At 41.6% G+C, this 27,326-nt stretch overlaps 1 protein-coding gene across 5 annotated transcripts in view; it reads right to left on the minus strand.

Annotated features, from left to right (window-relative positions):
• LOC120055788 (CMP-N-acetylneuraminate-beta-1,4-galactoside alpha-2,3-sialyltransferase-like) overlaps nt 1–26,281 on the minus strand; it is an 81,870-nt gene extending 55,589 nt beyond the window's left edge. Inside the window, exons 1-3 of one of the 5 annotated variants that reach the window (XM_039003751.1) lie at nt 25,614–26,061; nt 7,544–7,588; nt 6,208–6,346 (exon numbers count right to left, since the gene is read on the minus strand). In XM_039003751.1, coding sequence (XP_038859679.1) covers nt 6,208–6,343 — 136 coding nt within the window. In that variant the 5' untranslated portion in view covers nt 6,344–6,346; nt 7,544–7,588; nt 25,614–26,061. Of the gene's footprint in view, nt 1–6,207; nt 6,347–7,543; nt 7,589–25,407; nt 25,501–25,613; nt 26,062–26,261 lie in introns of those variants that run through there. The other 4 variants (XM_039003753.1, XM_039003754.1, XM_039003750.1 and 1 more) reach the window with 4 other exon arrangements.
• Nucleotides 26,282–27,326: the final 1,045 nt, after the last annotated feature.

Below are 27,326 nucleotides of genomic sequence, written 5' to 3' on the forward strand. Positions count from 1 at the left end.
ACCAAGAGGGCTCGACAGGAAAAGGAAGAGTAGGCCTGGGAGACAGAGCAGATAAACAAGCACATAAACAAGCACAGAGACGGATAGAAAACGAATGCACAGAGACACAGCTTGGGCTCAAAGTGAACATATTGGTTTTTTACCCTACAAAATATTCTCAAGACAGAGGAGACTACTCCTAAAGTCCATGTGACTTTCAGGCAGGTTGGACTGGCCCATTACGGAGGGCTTATAAATGTAACCATTGCCTATCAGGCCGTGTAAAACTGTTTAACTTAATTAAATTAACTGCGGACCCACCCTGACCTTTGAATCCCCCTGCCCTGTTTATGAGGGTTTGTTATCTTTAGCAGTTGGCAACAGGTCCACATTTCCTTTCCACTTCCCCTTACAGATTTGTCTTTTTAATTTATATTTCTAAGAGATAAATATGGCGAACTCTTGCATACCGAGGATCAGGTTCAAACAGAACCATCCCATGTCTTCACAAGCAACAAAAAATTCCTCTATCAAAATAAGCAGAGGACAGCTGTCGTGTTCTTTTATCCAACTGCTGATGATCAAGCACAACCAACAGACCTCTGCTGAACAATGAGACGGGAGTCATGAATTGTATTCTGTTTGATCATTAAAGCAAAGCAAGAGGCATGGCTATTCTAGGCAGGCAAACCCTGGATTTTGTTTGGTACTAGCCTAGTATTTAAGTGGAGACTGCACCAAAACGGCCATACTAGGGACGTAACGATTCACCGGTACACACCGGTCCCCAATTCAAATGTTTAAGATGCATCGATCCGCAGACCCCAAACTGAACCAAATTAACTCAGATTATGCTTCTTCCGTAAAGTTTTTTTGAAATCTGACACAGCGGTTGCATTAAGGAGAAGTATATCTTTAATTCTGTGGATAACACTTGTATCTTTTACCGCTGTTTATTATGAGTATTTCTGGGATTTCTGTGGCTATCTGCAAGATCACCGGATGTTTTGGAATCAAAACATTACTGCACGTAACGCGCCAATGTAAACTGAGATTTTTGGATATAAATATGCACATTATCGAACAAAACATACATGTATTGTGTAACATGATATCCTATGAGTGTCATCTGAAGAAGATCAAAGGTTAGTGATTAATTTGATCTATATTTCTGCTTTTTGTGACTCCTATCAGTGGCTGGAAAAGGGCTGTGTTTTTTTTTGACTTGGCTCTGAACTAACATAATCATATGTTGTGCTTTCGCTGTAAAACACTTTTTAAAATTGGAAATATTGGCTGGATTCACAAGATGTTTATCTTTCATTTGCTGTACACCATGTATTTTTCATAAATGTTTTATGATGAGTATTTATGTATTTCACGTTGCTCTCTGTAATTATTCTGGCTGCTTCGGTGCTATTTGTGATTGTAGCTGCAATGTAAAACTATGATTTATACCTTAAATATGCAAATTTTTCGAACAAAACATAAATGTATTGTGTAACATGTTATAATATAAGACTGTCATCTGATGAAGTTGTTTCTTGGTTAGTGACTAATTATATCTATATTTTGTCGGTTTTTTGAAAGCTACCTATGCGGTGGATAAATAGCGTTGTGTGTTTGGCTATTGTGGTGAGCTAACAAATATATATTGTGTTTTCGCTGTAAAACATTTTAAAAATCAGACATGTTGGCTGGATTCACAAGATGTTTATCTTTCATTTGCTGTATTGGACTTGTTAATGTGTGGAAGTTAAATATTTCTAAAACATATTTTTTTAATTTCGCGCTCTGCGAAGGCAGCGGAATGTTGTGGGTGTTCCGCTAGCGGAACCCCGGGGCGAGAAAGGTTAATGTGTGAAAGTTACATATTTAAAAAATATATTTTTGAATTTCCCGCACTGCCTTTTCAGCGGAATGTTGCCGAGGGGTTCCGCTAGCAGAACGCCTGCACTAGAAAGGTTAATGCAGACAGAGAAGAGCTCCAACTTCTTAAATCATAGCCTCAATTTTGTCCCACACATTGAATATAGTTGCGGAGAGTCCCTGTAATCCTAGATTCAGATCATTCAGCTGAGAAGAGAAAAAAAAAAAATCACCCAGATAGGCCAGTCGTGTGAGAAACTCGTCATCATGCAAGCGGTCAGACAAGTGAAAATGATGGTCAGTAAAGAAAACTTTAAGCTTGTCTCCCGATTTTAAAAAAAAAGTGTCAATACTTTGCCCCTTGATAACCAGCGCACTTCTGTAGGTTGAAAAAGCGTCACATGGTTGCTGACCATACCATTGCATAGTGCAGAAAATACACGAGAGTTCAGGGCCTTGCTTTAACAAAGTCAACCATTTTCACTGTAGTGTCAAATGTCTTTCAAGCTGTCAGGCATTCCCTTGGCAGCAAGAGCCTCTCGGTGGATGCTGCAGTATACCCAAGTGGCGTCGGGAGCAACTGCTTGCACGTGTGTTACCACTCCACTATGTCACCCTGTCATGGCTTTTGCGCCATCAGTACAGATACCAACATGAGCAGCAGCTACGTTTGGCTACATACGGACCGTTATGACGAGGCTACTTGGGGGAGAAAGAAACCTCACCCAAATGTATATTTCCCAACAGGGCCATACGTGGACTGTTTGGGAATACCTGCTCTAGAGGATGCATCATGGGTGAGTTTTTACAGCAATGACAGTATTGAGAAACATGTCCACAGACAATGTTTTTATGTAATAAATATTATAGTTTAATGTAAACTTCAAGTAGCATAACATTATGGTTTATGGACAAACTACAGCAACAGTGTTTTATTCAACAACAACAAAAAAATCTAAATGTAAAATTGGATAAAATTACTAGAAATTTAATCCGGACACATTTGGGTAATAAGAATCTGAGGTGAAAATGGACACAATTCAGGAAAAAAGATCAAACGTATTTAAAATAAGACACTGTGCCATAAACTAGGCATCTTAGTCTTCAGAATGATAGTTGATTGTTGCAGATGCATCATTGTTTCCAACTCAATTAAAATCTGCAAAAATGACAAGTTAATTAGTGGATGATGGGATTTCAGAGCCTTGGGTCGGGGGAACATTACTGCGTCCCCTAATCTGATAGTGGAGTGATAGATGCCTAGTCTCTCTTATGGCTCAAATCAGGCGTCTACATAGTACATATCATAGACAAACATAATTCTCTCTCACACACACACACAAAGAGAGAGAAGTTAGCTCAGACAGATCCAGCTCAGAGGCCCAGCTCAGAGGCCCAGCTCATGAGCTCCATCAGCAGCAGATTTGAATTTAGAATGGGAAATTAATGTGTTTATGCAACAAATCCTCATATTGCATCGATTTGTTTCAAACTAAAACACATCGTTCCGGTATTGGAAAGCAGGTATATAGAAGGGAAAGATGCACATACCTATGCCATAAACTGGCATTTTAACCAAACTCTCTCTCAAATGGTACAACAAGTCCGTGCTAACAAATACAATCCCCAATTAGAAACTAAACTAATTGTAACCATAAGGCCAAGCGTGCCAAGCCTTGCCTAGATAAAAACCTAGCTGTGTAGAAAGAACGAAAGCCGTGTATGAAGCCACAGGTGGCTAATGTGCTGCATAGATTGTCGCCGACGCAAACCACAAATTGGTTATACGCCAAACACAGGTGTGGTCTTTCACAGTCGACACCCTTGGGTGATGTACCAACAGACAAAAACTGAGTGTCCACTTTCAGTCACACCTGCGTGACAGTGCCGAGGGTGGCAGACAGAAGCGATGAGGGCTGGGAGAAACGATAACATGTCAAGATGTCCTCTTCTCCAATGCTAACTAAGCCTTAATCATACATAAGTCAACGGGGGCTAATGCTCTCACTTCCTACTGCACACCGTCAAACCGTTTCCGGTTGTCACGGTTCATTAAATTTGTCTGTAGTGGAGGACCACTTACAGGCCTCGAGAGGCTCTGATATTAAACGGATGCAGACTGACTGTCAAACTGAAGCACTCACTCAAACCCAGCCAAGGCATCTTTATGAGAGATGAATAAAGACCCCTTAGTCAGTGATGTGCAAATGGACTTGGGAGAGGGGGCTCAGTCTCCTGACACTATAACCAAGTGTAGTATATGGGCAATGTGGGCATCATTGCTCTAATCCTTGAGAGTAATGAAATCAGAGAGGGGAACCGGGGACCCTAAACATTGACGGTGTAAAGCGATGCACACAGGGGTCTTGTCACGGCAACTTCAGAAGTGTCAAACATCCTCTCGAGTTGCCACAGTGGGAATGAAAACATTCATATGAACTTGTTTGAAGTTCAAGGGGTCAGGTAGGTCATGCTAAAAGCCAAAATAGCCTTCAAATCAGGGTTCAAACATGAGGACTCTGCCCTATAGCCTACCTGCTCGGTTGACCATTTCAGGGTTTGTGACACACCAGTTTAGTGTTAGGCCTACATTGTAAAATGCCAAAATAAAATTTAGCCTATTCACTGTAAGGATACATATTTACATAACAGTAGTTAAAAGCGTATGCACCTTGAACGGTGACTCAGACTCCCAGAGTAGAATACCTCAAAAGTGTAGAACATGGTTTATCCTGTTTGATTCTCTCTGGTGAAATAACAGATCACAAGGTCAGAGTTTGGGAGAGCACACAAAAGGGACTTGTCAACATGCTACCTGTCCTCTTGGACAAACAAAACATCGGGACCTCAACATCTGGCAGCAGCGTGCAAAAAGCTCCAACTCCCAAATAGTATTTTTCTGGAATAAAAATTTGCCATCTTGGTGTTGTGAGAAATATAATTGGAAACAGTGACTTCGGAACCCTCATAAATCATTTCTGAATATATTTCAGAGGAGTGAAATGAAAGACTCAAATAAGTTTCTTTGAAGGAGCACACCTATCTAAAATTCCAATGTTTATGACTAATTTAAATGGGAGGAGTATACAAAGATTAAGACAAGTTACTTGAGGAAGTCCGATACTTAGGATGGCATCCAAAAGCTAGGCGTCCCCTCTCGGACGCCTGTCTCACTGTGCTGTTACTGTACCCTCCGGTGGACAAGACCCCAAAACTTGAAGTGTCAAACTGAGTGTCAAAGTGTCAAACTAGCCCCTCAAGCTTCCTTCAACACAACGTCTCCGGCTACATGTTTCTCAGAGGCAACCATAGTCTAAAGCACAAAACAAAAAACATTTCCACTGAGAAGCACAAACACAGTGTTCCCTGCTGACATGAAACACACCTCCGCCTGCCAGTTCAAATATTTCCAGGGCATGTTATTGGGAATCTTTTAGCCCCCTCTACTGGTTACAAAGAACAGTTTCAGGGACCCGCACTAGTGAAACATCACCCCACCATACACGCCCTGTCAGGTTTCAGATTTTCCACCGTTACGTAACCCTCTCCATCACCCTGATTCATAACCAGCCAGTATCCAGAACTGCCAGGTGGGTTCGGGCACTGACCACAGAGGATGGCCGGGGGGCCGGAACATGATTACAAATAATTGACCGCAAGAAACCCAAACAGATATAATATTTGCATAAAACAATCATATCAAACCTTGCTTACATTTGTAAACAGATTTACAAAATGAAAATCACTTGGAGATGATTTCCTGGTGTTCTTACAGTCTTATGTCTAACAAAATTGTAAAAATCTAAATGTCTTTTGCCCAGAAAAAAATATATAAAACCTGAGGGTTAGAAAACCCTGCTGTAGAAGTACCGTCCAGGTGGAAATGTAGTCCTCGTCAACTACAGGAAATGAATGAGAGAAATGGGCTACCTAGGGAATAGTAATACATGTACAGTATATAGCAAACAGCTAGACCTGTCTTGCAAGGTCTGTTGCAATCCTCTCTAGTAGCAGGGAGTCTGAGCGGCTGTACATCAACTCTAATTAAGCTCTCCCAAGGGGACCGGGGGAGGCATTGACTGATGGGACTAGCGGGCAAATCGAGATACGCTTGTGGTCCGAAACGACAACAGGAAGTGAGGAAGACTTGACACACAAACTGACAGACCATCCGTGAACAATGGACTGACTGACAAGCACACAGGTTGACAGACAGAGACAGTAGCAAATACAAAGACAGGTAAATCAACAGACTGAAAAGCAAGTCAATTGAAAAAGAGGCAGACCAGCAGTCTAGCAAATAGACAGGCGAATGGATGGATGATTGGAGAGAGGCGTAGGCTGTCTAGTGTAACTCACGTGGCTTCTGGCCCCATACGTGCAGGTGTAGCTTCCCAGAGGAGTAGTAGATGAAGCCCACGACCAGCATGGGGCACAGGACGAACAGCAGCTTGTGTGAGGGCTTCATGGTGGTTCTGTCATTCACATGGCACATCACCTACAGGACAGATGCAGAGGAGGAAAATGGAGTTGAGGATGAAGGAGTCAGTGTTGTGTGCAAATAGGCTGTCTGGCTGTGAGAAATGGCTTAGGCCAGGGTTCCCCAACTGGTGTGTTTTATTTGCCCCCACCCCCCCAAGTTCTGAGCAACAACAAACAAATGTAGCATTTTCATTGTTGACATAAAAGACACCAGGATATCAGCTCCAATTGATTTTACATTCTGGAAATCTGTACAAGTATTCCCATACATAATAAAGAGACACGTGATCATATACGAAAAAGGTAAGCAAGGTTTAAAATGATTTCGTTTGAGTCAAACATATCTGTCCAGGCTTCTTGCAGTCAATTTGCAGTACAAATTGTTCCGGCTCCCCACCATCCACTCATGAAAAATAATAAAAATAAATGATGATCCCTGGCTTAGGCCATGTCAAACCTTACCCAATCTACTCTTGTTTTTTTATATATATATATATTTTAAATATAATTTTTTGCTCTAGATTTCAGAAAATGGCAGTTACAGGTGTTCAAACACGCAAAAATCTCTGCACCCCTTGGGACCTCCCCTCGGCTGTACTTAGTGGCGCCACAACCTTGTTAAAAAAAATCCTCGGGACAACCCTTCACGCTCTTTAGAGAGCGATCTAAGACTACCCAATGCGGTGTTAATGCAATAAGGTGGATCACCAATAAGTGCTATTAGTTTCACTTTTCCATTATGCTAAGATCAGTGCTCATGGGGAGGGGGAAGATAAAGAAGTCTGTTTTAACAGGTAAAGCACACCCTGCTTGTCAGCTACTTAAGAAACTGCAATGGTTGAAAGTGGTCAACACTGTGTAGTTAAAGAAGGATTTTATGCTGAGCCAACACTCAAACTAGGCTAATCATACAGTATAGTCTTGTGAGAGACATTTTTTATGTTTTGGGAAATTAAAAAACGTCTCATTCTCTCCATAACTGAGGTAATATTATCCAACTGGCTTCCTCTACCATCGGTTCCCTTGTTTCCACTGAGACAAAGGAAAAGCCACTATGCCCTGAGATCTGAGCGCAGCACCGAAGAAATAGTGGCTGGATCTGGATAATGAAACCATTCCTTTAATATCTTCTACAATACACTGTGCCATGTCCAAATTACCCCGGCCCCTAATGTTAAAAAAATATAATCCAACAATGTAAATTTTGTCTCACCTGCAAATTCCAAGAATCTTTGTTGACTTTTATCACTCACAGAACCTGTCGAAACACATTACACAGCTTGGATTGTGGGCGTGAAATGTAAAACTGAGCCACAATTCAAATTCCATTTCACTTTCCTTCTTTCTCTCTCGCAGAACAGCTAAGGGCTTGTGCAAACACTAGTCTTCAAACCCACTGCGGAGCAAGGCAACTTCACTGAGCTGAATTAGTGTTGAAATATGATTACATTACTTCTCTTTACAGGGACCACTAGAAAAGCGATGGAGCAGCTGAAAAACAAACAGATGACGAGGGGTTAAAAGCAAAGGCATACTATAGGACTTGAAGATTCTACGCCTGTGACAGGACTAATCATAGAAAGATTACATCCAATAAAACAGTGTAACGTGACTGAGAAACAACACAAAAGCGTGTGTGTCAAAGACAAACAGTCAAGTCAAAGCAGTACACTTGATATTTTAACCTGCGTGTCGTGATCGCGTTTGGTGTAGGGGGACAAAATACATTTATGCACGATGGCGCATGCGCGCAGCCGGTTTGGGTTCCGTGTAAGTCTTAAATCATTTTCCACACACAGTCTGTGCCTGTATTGAGTTTTCATGCTAGTGAGGGCTGAGAATCCACTCTCACATAGGTACGTGGTTGCAAAGGGCATCAGTGTCTTAACAGCTCGATTTGCCAAGGCAGGATACTCTGAGCGCAGCCCAATCCAGAAATCTGGCAGTGGCTTCTGATTTAAATTCCATTTTCACAGAACCGCTTGTTGCAATTTCGATGAGGCTCTCTTGTTCAGATATCGGTAAGTGGACTGGAGGCAGGGCATGAAAGGGATAATGAATCCAGTTGTTTGTGTCAAAACAACTGGATTAATCCAACTTCTTAATCATAGCCTCAATTTTGTACCGCACATTGAATAGAGTTGCGGAGAGTCCCTGTAGATCCTAGATTCAGGTCATTCAGGCGAGAAAAAACATCACCCAGATAGGCCAAGCGTGTGAGAAACTCCTCATGCAAGCGGTCAGACAAGTGAAAATTATGGTCAGTAAAGAAAACTTTAAGCTCGTCTCTCAATTTAGAAAAAACATGTCAATACTTCGCCCCTTGATAACCAGCACACTTCTGTATGTTGAAAAAGCATCACATGGTTGCTGCCCATATCATTGCATAGTTCAGAAATTACAGAGTTCAGGGGCCTTTCTTTAACAAAGTTGCCCATTAGTTATATTTCAGATGGTGTCAACATAATTAAATTGTCATGCACTTTGAAGTAGAATGTTCATTTAAAAAGTCACCAGAAGGACCTCGCAGTCGTTCTACATAAAACTCTTGCCAACATCCTAGGGGAAACACTGATGTGCTGCTCTTAGAGGGGTTGGCTGACAACTAGTGGTGTAACGGACAGTGGTTGATCTGTGATCTGTATGGATCACCCCCCCACGGTTCAGCACGCATGTGAACCGCGGATCAATTGCAAAGTTTAACCATCGTAGTGTGAAATCGTTTTACTGCCGCTGTTACTTTTTAAAGTAATAATTCCCTAAATCGATGCAGAGTTAGTGAAAAAATAAAGACAAGACAGATGAGTGCTGTGTTTTACTCTGAAGCCGGAAGGTTGATTTGTTTTTAAAGCAGTTGTGTGTACTGTTCACTTGAACGGGGCATTTTGAATCAATCCTGGATGCTCGCGTTGCAAAAAGAAAAGAAAACATAAAGAGCGGTGATAGCATTGCTAGCGGAGGAGCTGAAGAAGTGGAAAAGCCTCCCGCTTCATTTAAGTCTCATGTATGGGAGCATTTTGGCTTTCCTGTCAAATATGGAAGAAGGGTGGTGGACAACACCATTACGGTGTGTAGGCATTGTGCCACAAGAAAGCCGTATGGATCATGGAAATACACCGAGCATGACCACTCAATTAAAGCGTCATCACCCTGGTGTGTCAGTGCGGGAGCCAACTTCTCACCGCGGCATTTAAGCAGCCCTTTGCTGCAGAATCAGACCGGGCTAAAGCCGTCACTAAATCTATTGGGATGTTTATCGCTGCAGACATGATGCCATACTCTGTTGTGGAAAACAAAGGGTTTAAACATATGGTGAAAGTGCTTGAGCCACCCTACGAAATCCCCTGGCGCACCCACTCCAGTATGAAGATGGTGCCAGATCGTTATGAACAGGAAAATATCAAAATTGTCGACAAATTATCTAAGGCATCCTCTGTTGCCCTCACCACAGACGGCTGGACCTCGAGGGCAATGGAAAGCTACGTGACTGTTCACTACACCACAGAGGAGTGGGAGATGCGAAGTTCGGTGCTACAGACACGCCCCCTCTACGAGAGTCACACAGGCACAAATCTGGCGCAGGTACTGCTAGCAGTAGCAGAGTGAACGCTAGAGAGGCCCAATAGCAATATCCCAACCACCACAGATAATGCCAAGAACCAAGTAAATGCCGTGATAGAGGCTGGACTGGGGCCACAGATAGCTTGCTTTGCACATGTGATCAATTTAGCATGCCAAAGAGGAATCTAGGTGAATCAGATGGACCGCCTCCTTGGGAGGATCAGGAAGGTGGGTTTTTTTTCCCACCGAAGCACAACAGCTGCTCATGTGCTTAAGACCAAGCAGGAAATGCTACAGCTACCGACCCACAAGCTCATACACCATGTCACAACAAGATGGAACTCCACTTATGACATGTTGGAGCGCCATCTTAAGCAGGAGCAAGCTGTATACTCTGCACTGACAGACTAATCCCTGGGGGGAGAATTACATTTTTTTTGAGAAAAAAAATATATTATTTTTTCCCCCCAAAAAATGTAATTCTCCCCCCAGGGATTAGTCTGTCTGTATATATATATATATATATATATATATATATATATATATATATATATATATATATATATACACACAAAAAAATTTGGCACCTTGTCTGATGATAACGTGAAAGTGGCAGAGGAGGTCCTCCAGGTGCTCAAACCCCTCAAAACAGTTACAACCCTATTGAGCACTGAAACTGTGTGAAACTCTGTGTCCATGATCCTACCAATGAAAACAAGGATTCTACAATCCATGGCCCCAAGTGAGGAAGACAGCACCATCACTAGAGATGTCAGGGCTGCCATTAGGGAGGACATGAACCCCAGATACCCCCCTAATGTACAGGACTACCTTCATAGATCTACTGCACTGGATCCAAGGTCCAAGTCCCTGTCTCACCTAGACCCTGCCCTACGCCGGAGGACATACAGTGATCTCACCACTGAGATTGTGGGCATTGAAGAGGTAAAAAAATAAGACTGAATTACTTAAATAATGAACATACTGCAGTCTAATCTTAGTCTATGCTATTGCTATTAGAATCATCCATTTTGATATGGAATAATAATGCTTTTATTAAATATTATTGCCACAATTATAGTTCTATGAAAATAGTTGAATAGATAATTTCTTTCTGCAGGGTCAAGCCACTGAGCCGACAGGAGCAGACTCAGAGGCATCTCCTCCACAAAATAATTTGGCCATGAAGGAGCTTTCGGGGAGCGCTTTGCGAGCAAGGACACAGGCAAGACGTTTGCCAACACCATCAAAGAGGTGGTGGCATCCTACAAGGCAGCAAGTGGCATTCCAGTGGATGGTGATCCACTGGCATGGTGGAAAAGCAATGAGTGCAAATACCCTCACATTGCCATGATGGCAAGACACTACCTGGCTGTGCCTGGCACTTCAATTCCTAGCGAGTGGGTGTTCTCCACGGCAGGGGACATAGTGACTGCAAAGAGGTCTACCCTTTCCCCAGACAATGTAGACATCATCTTTCTGAAAAATAATTTGAAGTTATAAGCTCAGGTCTGCTTTTTTTTTCTTTTTTTTGATGTGGACACAGCATATTTTTTCATTCACTATTGTTCAAAGGAAGAAGGTATCATGCCTCATATTGCACTTTAACAATTGAGAATTCAATATTTAAGATTCATTGAAAAGTTCCTTGCTGGGGGGGATCACGTGACCCCTGAACGAGATGGCCGCATGAACTAGGAGCTCCGCACAAGTAGTTTCCAATTCCTAATCTTACCTCCACTTCAAGTTTAAACTCATTTAGCTTTAGTCAAAAAGTCATGGCGGCTTCAAAAGGCAACACTACAGGTGACATTTTTACCCGGACTCGAGTACTAGCGACGGAAAAAGCCTCCAAGAAGCAGCTAGCTTCAGAAAAAGCTAGCGCCATTAGCCAGGAGAAAGAGGACCTGTTCCCCCCCGAGGCCCAACGAATGCCAACCTCGCACTCTGTCGAAGACATCTTTTCTGAGCTGAGATCCCAACGTACAGAACTCAACACTAAACTAGATGCCATTAACGCTCAGCTCAGTGCGATAGGGGGCAAGGTGACAATCCTGGAAAATGCTTTGCCTGACATAAACAACAAGATAACCATAAACGCGGGGCGCCTGGACGAGGCAGAGGGGCGAATCCTATCCACGGAAAACTTATTGACAGACGCCATGGAAACAATAGCATATGCTAAAAAAAAAATAGAGCAGCTGGAAGAGAAAACAGAGGACCTGGAAAACAGGGGGCGAAGGAATAATTGTGTTCTATTAAATCTGGGCGAAAAAGAAGAGGGAAACATGCCACTGATCCGCTACCTGCAAGACAAACTTCCCGAGTGGCTCCACCTGTCCACCGACAGGCCCATAGAACTCGAGAGAGCCCACCGAGCACTGAGGCCCCCACCAGCAGCCAGACAACCACCGCGCCCAATCACCATACGTTTCCTGAGATTCACCGACAAGGAACGAGTCCTACAGGCGGCGAAAACCAACACCATTACAGTGGGAAACGCCAAACTCACCTTACTCCAGGACCTGTCAGCTGGAATACGCCGAAAGCGCCGAGAGTTTGACGAGGTGAAGAAATGCTCCATTGACCGAGGCATCTTTAGGGGATTCAAATACCCAAACGAGCTCAGGATTCTTCACCAAGGAGCCCTGCGACACTTCAAAACTCCCGAAGAGGCAAAACGTTTTTTGAAAGACAACCCCGGTCAATGAGAAATGGACCATTGACTAAATGCGATTACTGTTATTACTAAAGGAGGTAAGACAACATATAGCCGATATCCAAAGACCCACCGCCCTGCTAAATGTCATTATAGCCGTCCAATCTATATTTATGTTCCTTTAGCTGAGAGGGATAGGCCCCATATTATAACCTAGGCCTACTATATGTAGGCTGGGCTATTGATTTTATTTTCTCCCTTTTTTAATGTGGTCTGGACGGGGGCTACGTTGTCATTTACTCAATGCGGGGCGGAGAGGATGAGGCATTTCTTTGGTGGGGAGGGGGAGACGTTGTGCGTTGCTAACTGTTCCCGGTCTTTTTTTTTGTTGGAACACAGAATTGTGACTGAGCGGGGAGGTAATAGATCCAACGGGATATGTCGAGTTGTTTGGGAACTCGGCTGGGGTGTTCAGAGATTGTTATTTTATGTAAACCATTTATTTTCCTTTTATGTGAACGCAGCTGTAACTACTATCCACCTTTACCCAGAGATGACTTGCACTAAAGTTCGATTACTGTTCGATGACGATGACTAGTACCTTAAATCTATTGACATGGAACTGCCACGGTCTAGGCCATGCAATAAAACGGAAAAAGATACTATGTGCTCTAAAAAAGGAAAAAGCAGACATCGCGCTATTGCAAGAGACACACCTCTGTGATGCTGAACATGCCAAACTCCGCAGAGCTTGGGTGGGACAGGTGTATTTCTCATCTTTCAAATCCAACAGTAGAGGTACAGCAATACTTATCCATAAGAATGTTCCATTCATAATTGACAAAAACATATCTGATCCGGAGGGGAGATTTATTTTGATAACTGGGTCACTGTATGGGCAACCAATTACTATCTTAAACATATACGCCCCTAACACAGATACTCCTGCTTTTATGTCGAAAATGATAACCCTGTTCAATGAGCATTGTGTTTCCTTTGGAGTGTTGGCCGGAGATTTTAATTGTACCCTGAACCCAACCCTAGACAAATCATCTCAAGTCCCCACCACAAATCCTAGATCTGCAAAGATGTTGAACTCTCTTACTAAAGAGATGGGACTGATAGATATCTGGAGAGAGACTAATAGCTCAGCGATGGACTATACATACTACTCTAATGTCCATAACACCTACTCCCGTATAGATTACATTTTTATCCCAAAGAGTTTCATAAATTCAGCCACGTGTACAATCGGACCCATAGCGCTTTCGGATCACGCCTTTGTCCACCTCCGCTTTGACCTCTGCAAAAACATCCCGAGATCAAAGAGCTGGAAATTCAACACCTCCATGCTATCAAACGAAGCATTCCATACATTGGTAACTACATGGATAGACAACTACACACAAGACAACAAAGATTCTCCTGTTTCTCCGGCCACAATGTGGGACGCTGCTAAAGCCACACTAAGAGGTCATCTAATTGCATATGCTTCCTCTAAGAAAAAAGCAATGGAAGCACACAGGCTAGATCTGGAGAGGGAGCTGGAACGCTGTGAAAAAGTACATAAACAATCCCCAGACAGCACCTCCTGGAGTCAACTTAAAGCAGCCAAAGCCAAACTGAATTTGGACTATACTCGGGAGATTAAAAAAAAAGTTTTCTTTACTAAACAGAAATACCATGAGTATAGCAATAGGCCTAGTAGATTGCTTGCTTATCAATTAAAAAAAGAGCAGTCAGAGCGTACAATTATGGCTATCCGAACAGCAGAGGATGAGGTCACATATGATCCAAAAAAGATCAATTTAACTTTTCATGATTTTTACTGCAAACTATATACCTCTGAGAGAAAACACACGGAGGCAGAACTCCACTCCTTCCTAGAGGGAATCTCGCTACCTAAACTATCAGAGACCGACCAAGAAGATCTCAACTCCCCCTTCACTCCTGAGGAGATCCTGGAGGCAATTACCTCCATGCCACCTAACAAGTCCCCAGGCCCAGATGGATTCCCCAGAGAGTTCTACAAAGCTTTTTGGCCCCAGCTTAGCCCTATTTTCATGCCAATGCTGGAGGATTTTTGCAAAAACGGAGTTCTCCCAGACTCAATGCACACAGCTCGCATTACAGTGTTGCTCAAAAAAGACAAGGACCCCCTATCCTGCTCCTCCTTTCGGCCCATAAGCTTGTTGGATTTCGACTACAAAATAATTACCAAATTGCTCGCCAAAAGACTAAACACTCTTCTTCCCAAAATAATAAAAGCGGACCAGACGGGATTTATTAGAGACAGATACTCTTCTGATAACATTCGCCGTCTTTTTGATATTATTGATCAAGTAAACACACAGAAGACCCCTGTCCTGCTGGCTTCACTGGATGCTGAGAAGGCGTTCGACAGGATGGAGTGGAGCTTTCTGTTCTCAGTCTTAGAAAAGTTCAACATGGGCCCAAACTTTATTAAATGGATCAAATCACTATACTCTCATCCAAATGCCATGGTGACTACTAACGGACTGAACTCTGACAGATTCCCTTTGGGACGGGGCACAAGACAAGGGTGCTCGCTGTCCCCCCTGCTCTACTTGTTGGGGGCGGAGCCTCTGGCAGAGTTGATAAGGAGCAATCCAAGTATTATGGGTGTTCCTGCAGGCGGCCTGCAGCACAAGATTTCGCTTTACGCGGATGATGTCTTGCTCTACATATCCAACCCTGAGAAATCCCTTCCTCCCATTTTAGACACAATTGCTCAGTATGGCACGTTTTCAGGTTATAAGATTAATTTTAACAAATCCACTGTCTGCCCTCTCAATATTACACTCACCAGTTCTATGAAGACACTATGCCCATTCCAATGGAAGACACAGGGGTTTCAATACCTTGGGATATTCATAACACCAGATCTGAATAGGCTTTTCAAGGAGAATTATCTTCCACTCCTGGATCGAATCAAGAACAACCTCCAAACCTGGATCTCCCTCCCAATTAGCTTAGTAGGAAGAATTAATGTAATCCGTATGAACATCCTCCCTAGACTGAACTATTTATTTCAGATGCTCCCATGCTATCTCCCAGCTTCCTTTTTCAAAACAATTAACCAAAGCATCACCAAATTTATATGGGGCAATAAAAAACCTAGGATCAAGCTCTCCACTCTATCGAAACCTGAATCTAAGGGTGGTCTTGCCCTTCCCTCCCTTCAATTGTACTACTGGTCTGCCCAAATCCGCAACATGCTAACATGGATCACAAACAGACAAGAGTCAACGTGGATCCAGATAGAAGCCCAATCTTGTGGTTCATTGCCACTAAGCTCAACTATATTCATTAATAACTTTAGTGAAGTGGGCAACATAGCCAAAACATTTGTGATTTACAGCACCCTACGAGCGTGGAGGGACTGTAAGAAATACCTGGGCATCTCCTCCCAAATATGTTCTCACTCGCCTATAGTAGGCAACCCAGACTTGCCAAAAGCCCTGAGAGATGCCAACTTTAATCTTTGGCATACTCTAGGAATCAGGACCTTTTCAGACCTATTTCATCAGAAGACCACTACACTGAAATCCTTTCAAGAGCTCTGCAGTGAATTCAATGTGCCAAGATCCCATTTTTTTAATTATCTACAAATTAGACATGTCATCTCCTCATTTACTTCCAAGAGGAGGTTTAGAACTCAGTTGAATGAAGTTGAAACCCTTCTTGTCACAGCACAATCCATTAAAGGCAAAATATCCTATATCTATAGACTCCTTTCTGAGAAAGGAGGATCCTCCTTTACTCCTTTGAAAATAATATGGGAAAAGGACCTTGGTCTGACTATCAGTGAGGAGTTATGGGCGGAGGTTTGCGACAGGGTATACTGCTCCTCTACTAATGTAAAAATGAAAGAATCTAATTACAAATTTTTGTACACATTTTATTACACCCCCCTGAGACTCCATAAAATGAAAACAGACATTTCTCCTAACTGTAAAAGATGTACCTCTGAAAGTGGAACCTATATGCATGTATTTTGGAGCTGTAGAGAGATTGCCAGATTTTGGCAATCTATACATACTGCTGCACAGAAAATACTAGATGTACAGTTTGATATGACCCCGTGTCTCTATCTTCTTAATGCCCAGCAGGACTTTGTTCTTGATCCTGACAGAGAAAATTTGCTCATGACCATTACATACTTTGCTAAGAAATGTATTCTTCTATTGTGGGCCTCTAATACTTCTCCTACATTTAAAATGTGGATTGACCAGATTGTTGACTTTCTCCCTCTTGAAAAGCTCACTTATGACCTCCACAAGAGACAGCCCAAGTTTGATAGACTCTGGTCTCCACTACTCAACTATATTTCAAATTGGACAGAGTGAATGGGGGAATCAGGGAGATGAGCAGATGCGTGTTGTGTAAGGTGCTGTAAAATCTAAAAACTAATTATTGGCTCGTCATCTCAGCTAAGGCTGGAAATAGCTAATAAGAACCTTGATAGTGCTGCTGCAAGTTCTATAATTTAAATTTTGTTATAATTATTATTTGTGTGTGTGTGTGTGTGTGTGTGTGTGTGTGTGTATGTATGTATGTATGTATGTATGTATGTATGTATGTATGTATGTATGTATATATATATATGTATGTGTGTATGTATGTATGTATATATATATATATATAAAACAATTTTGTATTATTATTATTTTTTATTTTTTTAAGTCACATCTGTGAATGTGGAATGTGTTTGGTTGGTTGATTGAAAACTTAATAAAACTTTAAATTGAAAAAAAAAAAAGAAAAGTTCCTTGCTGTAAGTGTTCTTTAAGTAATAAATGGAAAGCAAAGCTATATTTGTCTCCCTTTTTGTTTTTTTGCTGATCCGAAAAATGATCCGATGACACCAGGTCTCGCTTTGAGGTGTTTTGACTGATTTCATGTCAAATCAAAGTTTATTGGTCGAGTACAGACATTTGCAGATGTTATCGCAGGTGCAGCGACATCTTTGTGTTTCTAGCTCCAACAGTGCAGTAATACCTAGCAATAAAAAACACAATCCAGAAAAATAAACAAGTAAGGAAATTAAGAAATATCAGAACGAGCAATGTCAGAGACCGGGATATGTATACTAGGGCTGTCCCCGACAACAAAATAAATATTGGTTGACCAAAAGTTGTCTGTTCTTTCGACCAATCGATTGGTAGAAAACTTGAAATGTGTATTTTTTCATATAAACAATGTTTTAATAAAATCAACTATATACAATCCATTCGGAAAGTACTCAGACCCCTTCACTTTCTCCACATTGTTACGTTACAGCCTTATTTAAAAATTGATTTTAAAACATTATCAATCTACACACAATACCCCATAATGACAAAGCGAAAACCGAAATACCAAAAAGATATGATTTCGAAAGACACACGTTTATATAAAGGTCCCACAGTTAACAGGGCTCTACAGTGCGAGTATTTCACTCACATTTGCCCCTAAAAATAGATATGTGCGAACCAGAAAAATTATTTACGAGCACAGTGTGCGAGTAAAGATTACAACCTACCGTAATCAATTTTTTCCCCGCTGCTAATTGTTTAAAAACTACAAGTCCCACATTCCACAAGCGGCATGCGCCAACCACAGTAGAGTTTTCTGTGATAACGCAGTCCAGTCAGAGTGAGAGAAAGGTGAACAACACTGGGAAAAAGTATCAATATAGGCTATAAGTTAACGTACAGACATCGCTAAAAATGAAGCCCATTCAATTTTATTTTAAGCGAAAAAGAGAATCCGACGAGGGGGATTCGCAAGGTTTAACTAATGAAGCCTCTTCACAAGGTTTACCTGAGGCGGCTAACGTTGACATGGCGGCTAACATTGGCGAAGCTGCTGAGAACAACGTTGGCGAAGCTGCTGAGAACAACGTTGGCGAAGCTGCTGAGAACAACGTTGGCGAAGCTGCTGAGAACAACGTTGGCGAAGCTACGGTGACCCCTGCTGTCACTTCAATGTCCACTGTAGCCGGCGGAGGGAGAACATATAGATTCAATGCGAATTGGCTCAAAATATTCCCATGGCTAGAGTTCGAAAACATCATGTTCTGCAAATATTGTAGAGGGCAGAAACAAGCGGGCAACTCGTCCTTCGTGTCAGGAAGCCCGCATCTGAAAAGAGATATCTTTCGCTATGCTAACATCTCGCAGCGGCATATCCAGTACAGAGATCTGTACCTGTTGAGAAAGGAGAAACCATCAAGCACGGTGTCAGCAGCATGGGGAGGCAAGTGCTGCTATCTGAGGAGGAGAAAGCTGAAAATAAAGATATACATTGCATACTTCGATTCGAAAGATTAACCTTTCGTCAAATTTGGGCCGCTTAGACTCCACCACAAAAATGGAGTTGACATTAATCCCACATACGACAATGATGTAAGATGTGCGGAGATGATCGGTCAAATTGCTGACATAATGAGAGAGAGCCTGTCAACGAAGCTGAAAGCCGCAAAGTATCTTGTCATTCTAATAGACACTGATATACCCAACACCAAATGCGAGATTGTCTATGTGCGCTTGTTGGAGGATGGGAAGCCAGTCAATCTCCTGGTGGGACAACAGACCCTTGAGCACTCCCATTCCATTGGTAAGTCGTTTCTCTTTATAGGCTTCATTATTGTGTCAAGTTTAATCATTATTCGTAATGGATATAATTTAGTTTGTCAGAAATACTTTTGTATAATTGTTTGTGTTGTCATTCGAGGTGTTTTGGATGCCACCAAGGCCACATTTCATACTGTTTGCCCAGAGGAGGACGGAGGGTCATGGATGAAGAAGTCCATCTCCTTCGGGGTAGATGTTGCCTCAGTGAACATGGGCCACCGTGGGGGAGTGATTGCCCACTTGCAGAGAGGCAGGGGGGCATATAATCCCAATCCACTGTATGCCACAATTTATTTGTTACAAACCTCTCTATGATTTAGTTTTATTTGTTAGCAGAGAATGTTAAACAATACTTCACAGGCTAGAGCTGGCAATACTGACCATTCAGAAGAAAGAGCCAAAAGGTGTCTGTCGTGTACGATCTTCTGAATCTCATATGGAAGACATATCACTTTGGCGGAAAATCCAAACGAGAGCTGTATGTCTCGGGCAAGAGCTCGGTGTGGATATTTGTCTAGCGTCAAGGGAACTCGCTGGATCCCCCATGTCCACAGAACCCTCAAAGTGTTCCTGCGGCATGGGCGGGCAAAGCAGGTCAGTTTTACACAGGAAATGTAATACCACACTATTTAAAAAAAAATAATAATAATAAGTTCAAGACTCAAATGAACTTTCAGAATCAAGTAATTGACAGGTGACTGTTTATTTACTCACTACTTAACAGAAAAAGAGGGACATGGAGAATGCACTTGTGTATTCTGCCATTTCCTCACAGACATGTTTGAGTGAGCTATCCTCACTTAGCCTCACCCTGCAAAGGAATGACCTTCCTCCCCCAAGCCATGTCAGAGTTGAGCAAGACAGTGACCAGACTGGAAGCACTAAAGCTTAGGGAAAAGGCAGGACGCATGCTGGAGAAGATCCAGACCATGCTTGCTCAGTAGCAGGGTGATGAGAGGAGATTCCAGGTGTGTTAGGATGAGTGCTTGTTAGGATGTAAGAGAAATCGATGATTAAGACAGATTCTCAGTGTGAGAATAAATGTAATCGTTGCCCAACAGAATGATTTGAGGATAAGGAGGGAAATGCAGGAGAAGTCAAAAAAAAAAAAATGGGAGACAGACAAATGGCCAAATATTTCATTGTGTGTGTGTGTTATTTCTGTTAAAGGGAATCTGAAAGGCTTCACAGACCTCACCAATCCCCAGCTGAAGCAGCACATGGAGGCGGCCATCAACATCGGCGTGGATGATCTCAAAGCCAGGTTTGGTGGTTTGCTGAAGGATGAGGGTGTCCAGACCCCAGTGGAATCTTTCAGAGTGCTAAACCCTGACACATGGCCAGAATACCAGGTCAGCCTTCTCACCTTTGGCAATGATGGTGTGGCAGACCTGATGAGGCATTTCAAGGAGCCTCTAGAGGTAAGAATTTATTTGACACTGCATTGCCATATGAGACAATGTTCGCATATTTGCAAACTCACATGCTCTACAGTGGTCCTACAGTGGCCTGTGGGAGACCATGTTGACAAAGGACCTCTACAAGCACGATTACAAGGTAGACTAACAGTCCTGAGTGGTTATGTATGGTATCCTATGGTTGGTTTAGATAAGTTAATGGTAAGAGTTTAAATGAAATTGAAAGATATATTTTCCCTAGAACATACTGGAGTTGGTGCAGCTTATGCTGGTGCTGCCCATTTCAGCCTCCCAGTGTGAGCGAGGCTTCTCTGCTTGAACCGGATTAAGAATTTGACAAGAAGCTGCCTTGGGGTCTCCTCCACCAAAGACCTGATGAGGATCAGCTTGGAGGGGCCTTCTGTCGAGGAGTTCGATCCCACTCCTGCCGTGGACCGCATACAAAACCAACTAGACAACTGATATCCTTTGCGTCTAGTAGGCATGGGTCAATGTGTGATTTTGGTGGTATGTGTTGCTGCACAGATGTGTGTCACTTATTTATACTGTATACGTGTACTATGTATGTAATAAATAGTTTGTTAATAAACTGTTAAATCAACATTTTTCACTGTGCTCCTACATTTTTTCATTCACTGTACTCCTTGGGGGAAAAAATGTGCGTAGAGCCCTGGTTAACAGTGTATTAACAGCAATTGTCCGTAGAGCTCCGAGACAGGATTGTGTCGAGGCACAGATCTGGGGAAGGGTACTAACAATTTCTGTAGTACTTAAGGTCCCCAAGAACACAGTTTCCTCCATTCTTAAATTGAAGAAGTTTGGAACCACCAAGACTCTTCCTAGAGCTGGCCGTCCGGACAATCTGAGCAATCGGGGCAGAATGCTACTTGTGAACATCTTGTGAACATTGTAAAAAAAAAAATCCTCACATCCGTTTGCCATACTAAAAAGTGAAGTGACACTTACAGCTTTCCATGTACAGTAGGCTACAGGCAGTACGGTCCTCCATTGTGTACAGTCTATTTAGAGTGACTGATTTCCTTATATGATTTAACTCCATAAAATCTTTGAAATTGAAGCATGTTGCGTTTATTTTTGTTCAGTGTAGCAAAAAGTTAAGTATTTGATCCTATATTCATAGCACGCAATGACTACTTCAAGCTTTTGACTACAAACATGGATGCATTTGCTGTTTGTTTTGGTTGTTTCAGATTATTTTGTGCCCAATAGAAATTAATGATAAATAATGTAGTGTCATTTTGGAGTAACTTTTATTTTTAAATAAGAATAGAACGCTTCTAAACATTTCTACATTAATGTGGATGCTTCCATGATTACGGATAATCCTCAATGAATCGTGAATGATGTGAGAAAGTTAAACGCACAAATATTATACCCCCCAAGACATGCTAACCTCGCACCATTACATTAAGAGGGGAGGTATGATATTGGTGCGTCCAACTTCCCTACTTTGTTTGTCTTAAGTAACCTTTAGTAGGTATCAGAAATACATAAATTATGTTTTGTATGGCTATGAGGCCAGGCTGTTAGGATACAGTAGCTGTTGATTCAGGGGAATACATGACAGGCACTAATTTGCAATATAGCCTATGTTGTTAGCTTGGCTATTATAACATAAGGCTTAAGCAGACTGGCAGAGAGAAGGTGCTGAGACAGATAAGACAGCACAATAAGGCGGCAAACAAAATGGCTAGAGCAGACGTACAGTGGTGAGTTGGTGTTTTTACATATTGCATTGGTTTTAAACATCAGCTGGTAAAAAAACAGGACGAGTACCATGTCTCACCAGTCACTGGTACAGAAATGGTTGACTGATTAGTACTTGGGGTAACGGTCTTGCTGGAAGACCCACTTGCGGCCAAGTGTCCGCCTACTGGCAGAGGCAACCAGGTTTTTGGCTAAAATATTCTGGTACTAGGTAAAGCTCATGATGCCATTGACCTTAACCTGTCTGGCACCGGGGTTCCGCTAGCGGAACTCCTCCCACATTCCACTGAAAAGGCAGAGCGCGAAATTCAAAAGATATTTTTTTGAAATATTTAACTTTCACACATTAACAAGTCCAATACAGCAAATGAAAGATACACATCTTGTGAATCCAGTCAACATGTCCGATTTTTTAAATGTTTTACAGCGAAAACACCACATATATTTATGTTAGCTCACCACCAAATACAAAAAAGGACAGACATTTTTCACAGCACAGGTAGCATGCACAAAGCCAACCTAACTAACCAAGAACCAACCAAGAAACAACTTCATCAGATGACAGTCTTATAACATGTTATACAATAAATCTATGTTTTGTTCGAAAAATTTGCATATTTGAGGTATAAATCAGTTTTACATTGCAGCTACCATCACAGCTACCGTCAGAAATAGCACAGAAGCAGCCAGAGTAATTACAGACACCAACGTCAAATACCTAAATACTCATCATAAAACATTTCTGAAAAATTGATGGTGTACAGCAAATTAAAGACAAACATCTTGTGAATCCAGCCAATATTTCCGATTTTTTAAGTGTTTTACAGCGAAAACACAATATACCATTATATTAGCTTACTACAATAGCCTACCACACTACCGCATTCATTCATCAAGGCACGTTAGCGATAGCAATAGGCACGTTAGCGAATAAACCAGCAAAAGATATTAATTTTCACTAACCTTCATAAACTTTCATCAGATGACAGTCCTATAACATCAGGTTATACATACACTTATGTTTTGTTCGAAAATGTGCATATTTAGAGCTGAAATCAGTGGTTATACATTGTGCTAACGTAGCATCTTTTTCCCAGAATGTGCGGATATTTTTATGACACTCAACTATCCTGACCAAATAACTATTCATAAACGTTACTAGAAAATACATGTTGTATAGGAAATGATAGATACACTAGTTCTTAATGCAATCGCCGTGTTAGAATTCTAAAAATAACTTCATTACGACATCCAGCTTAGTTATAGCGAGAGAGTACCCAAAATCTGGGCGCAAACGACTATTTCACATGTTCGACAGATATATGAAATAGCATCATAAAATGGGTCCTACTTTTGATGATCTTTCATCAGAATGTTGTACAAGGGGTCCTTTGTCCAGAACAATCGTTGTTTGGATTTAGAATGTCCTCTTCTCCAGTCAATTAGCACGGAAAGCTAGCAAAGTAGCGCGAAGCTCTCCTTCCTGAACAAAGGCACACAACGCAACACCCCTAACGTCCCAAATAAATTTCAATAATCTAATAAAACTATATTGAAAAAACATACTTTACGATGATATTGTCACATGTATCAAATAAAATCAAAGCCGGAGATATTAGTCGTCTATAACGGCAGCTTTTCAGAAGGCAAAACCAGGTCCCTTCACACGCTCTCCAGAAAACAGGAAACTGGTGACACGTCATGCCGAGAGCTTTTATTCGACCCCAGATCAAGTTATACACTCCATTTCTTCTCCCACTGCCTGTCGACATCTAGTGGAAGGTGTATGAAGTGCATGTATACTGATATATATGAAGGCCATTTATAGGCAGGCCCTAGAACAGAGCATCGATTTCAGATTTTCCACTTCGTCAGGAAGTTTGCTGCAAAATGAATTCTGTTTTACTCACAGATATAATTCAAACGGTTTTAGAAACTAGAGTGTTTTCTATCCAATAGTAATAATAATATGCATATTGTACGAGCGAGAATTGAGTACGAGGCCGTTTAAATTGGGCACAATTTCCCCCCCAAAGTGAAAACAGCGCCCTCTGTCCTCAACAGGGTTTACAAGGGCCCTAGGACCAGTGGAAGCAAAATAGCCCCATAGTACCAGGACATTTTAGCCAAAAGCCTGGTTGCCTCTGCCAGGAGGTGGACACTTGGCCGCAAGTAGATCTTCCAGCAAGACAATAACCAAGCACACATCAAAATCCACAAAGAAAAGGTTACTTGACCACATAATCAACATTTTGCAATTGCCATCTCAGTCTCCGCCATTGAAAACCTGTGGTTTGAATTGAAGAGGACAGTCCATAAACGCAGGCTAGGATATTAAGAATCTGGAAAAAATTGTGTATAGAGGAATGGTCTAAGATTCCTCCCAATGTGTTCGCCAATCGCATAAAACATTTTTTTTTTTAAATGTCTTTCTCCTCACAAGTGTAGGGTGCTGGAGTACTGAAAACAGTACTGCCGTTTTCAGTGCGGAGCAGGCAGTGATGTGGGCTGGAGTGGATAAAATGTCAGGGCCGAATTCTAGTCCCAGTCCGTCCGTATTCATTACGCCGATTCTGTTACAAAAAACGTATTAAAACGGAAGCAAACGGAACGGGAGGGACCTAACTGAATGTGTCCCAGCATAGAAACTCTAGTTTTAGTTGCGAAACTGTTTGGCTAATGATTACATCCCAGGTTTGTTCTAGCTGGTTAACGTTCTAGCACGTAACGTCACGTAGGAAAATAACGGTCCATTAATCCCAATTTCTATATGCAGAAATGCAGCCGTTTCTCAATAAAAACTATGTAGGCAGCTTGTTGGACATAAAATTACTTTTCCCTAGTAGCAGTCGGGTTGGCACCCACAAAACCCACAGAAAAGAAAATTAGTACGGATAGCTAACTTCTTCAGCTAACTCTTGACTTGTTAGCTAACGTTAGCTACACAGTGAAATCAAATAAACGGTGGTGAAATTGCCTTGGGTTTGTGAGGTTCCTAAATTAGTTATTGAATATAGCTATTGCAATCACCACTGCAAACTGTATACACGATAGTCATTTACAAAAACATTACCTTAGGTAGGTGCGTTAGCTTAGCTAGCTAACCAAGGCGACATCAAACGAGAATGATTGGAAGCCAGGCAAGATAGCGGTTGTCTCAAAAAAACACGCTAGCTAACTAGCTAACATTCACCTATGTCCTACATCGTATAAAAACAGGACCTTCTCCCCAATACATCGAGCTGGCTACAAGAAAACAGATTAGTTTTTGGTCGTTACCTTATCCTCTCCTTTTTCAGATTTGCCCGTTGAGAAAAGGCTAGACTAGTTTAAACAACGAAGAGGTCGCCACCGTATTCCCCCTCCTTCACCGACCATCATCATGTTAATCCCGAGAACTCAGTTTAGCAGAATTGAAGACGTTTAGCAGAATTGAAGACGTTCAGACTTCAGAAAATCTCCCTATAAATGTTTTTTTTAAATCACGCGACCGCTCGCTCGCGCCCCGTTCTTTTTTCTCCAAACCATCTTGCTCAACAGCATGTTCCTCACATCCCACTGTGCACACATGTCATTTCAACGTGGACTACCAGTTGCATATCACGGATTTGGGGAGAAGGGGTAAAAAAAACATATATTAAAAAATACCCCCCCAAAAATGATAATTCAATGGATAATATTTCGTTGAGACGTTGATCAATGACATTACAACCTATATTCACCCACTCAAAAAGACAGCCAGAAGTTAGAATTTCCAATGTGTTATTTTTTTATGCTTTCAACCATCGAAGAGCACAACCAAATTCCAATGAAAAAACAATGTCGGATTTTTTGTTTAGTTGTCACACAAATGTCTATCACTGTGGCTTTCAACCATTTAAAGGAGTAGTTCACTATTTTACAATTTGGTGTTAGATGGTTCCTCACCCTGAAAGTAGTCTTTAGGCCAAGATAAACTGTCTTTCATGGTTCAGTCTTCTTTAAACAGCCACTACAAACTTCAGCTAACTTTCAATGGAAGTGGTAGGGGCATGAGAACACGTGTAAAACAATTATGCGCAAATCACCTGAAATAAATTAAAATCAACTCCATATTTGGTTTGATGTTACTTAAAGGTGATTTTATAATTTAAAAGAAAATAACATGCTCACATGCCTCCATCACCTCCATTGAAGTTTACATTTGATTTAGTCCTATTCTTTAACTAACTAGATTTTTGGTAACATGGAGACGTGAATCCAACATATCAATAACTAATTAAGTCAATGGCACAGATGTAACTACCCAAGGAGAAGGTACATTTCCATAAAATGTGGATATTTGGTTCACATCATTACATTTTAAATCCACCAGAGCTTGAAACCTTAGGCCGATTGTATTGTCTATTTATAGTTGAATTCTGGGGTTAATTGAAACAATAGTTGTTGATACACATTTTAAATGGCTTTTACATATTGGATGTTTTACAATAATTACTTTTATTCATGGTTGTTTCTATTGTTTTTAAATGAGCAATATCCCTATATTGGGATCAGGGCTAGGATGAAAAAGGCATCCATTCTGCAGCCAGCATATGTGGGAACTCCTTTAAGACTGTTGGAAAAGCATTCCTCATGAATCTGGTTGATCTATTCATATTGAATCAACCAGGAAACACAATCCGGACAGCCACTGTTTTCCATCAGGGCCAGCCAGATTAGTGGGAGGATGAAGTATTTATACAAAACACACATGCACTCAAATGTCCAACATCATGTCCATATATCAGAACTGCCCTCATGGAAGTATTCTCTGGTGGCAGGCAGATATTGCCCTTTACTATGCTTTAGGGAATGTATGCTCTGGCAACACTCATGACTCATGCCACAACTGGCCTGTAGGCTTCATGCTCCCTAACCCTACTCTTCATCACATGATCTTGGGAGAGCATCATCAGTGGCCTTCAATGTATTATTTCACTCTCAATTAGCCTTTAGGCTTACTTTTTAGAA

The sequence above is a fragment of the Salvelinus namaycush genome, chromosome 11 (genome assembly GCF_016432855.1).
Source record: "Salvelinus namaycush isolate Seneca chromosome 11, SaNama_1.0, whole genome shotgun sequence".
Classification (NCBI taxonomy): Eukaryota; Metazoa; Chordata; class Actinopteri; order Salmoniformes; family Salmonidae; genus Salvelinus; species Salvelinus namaycush.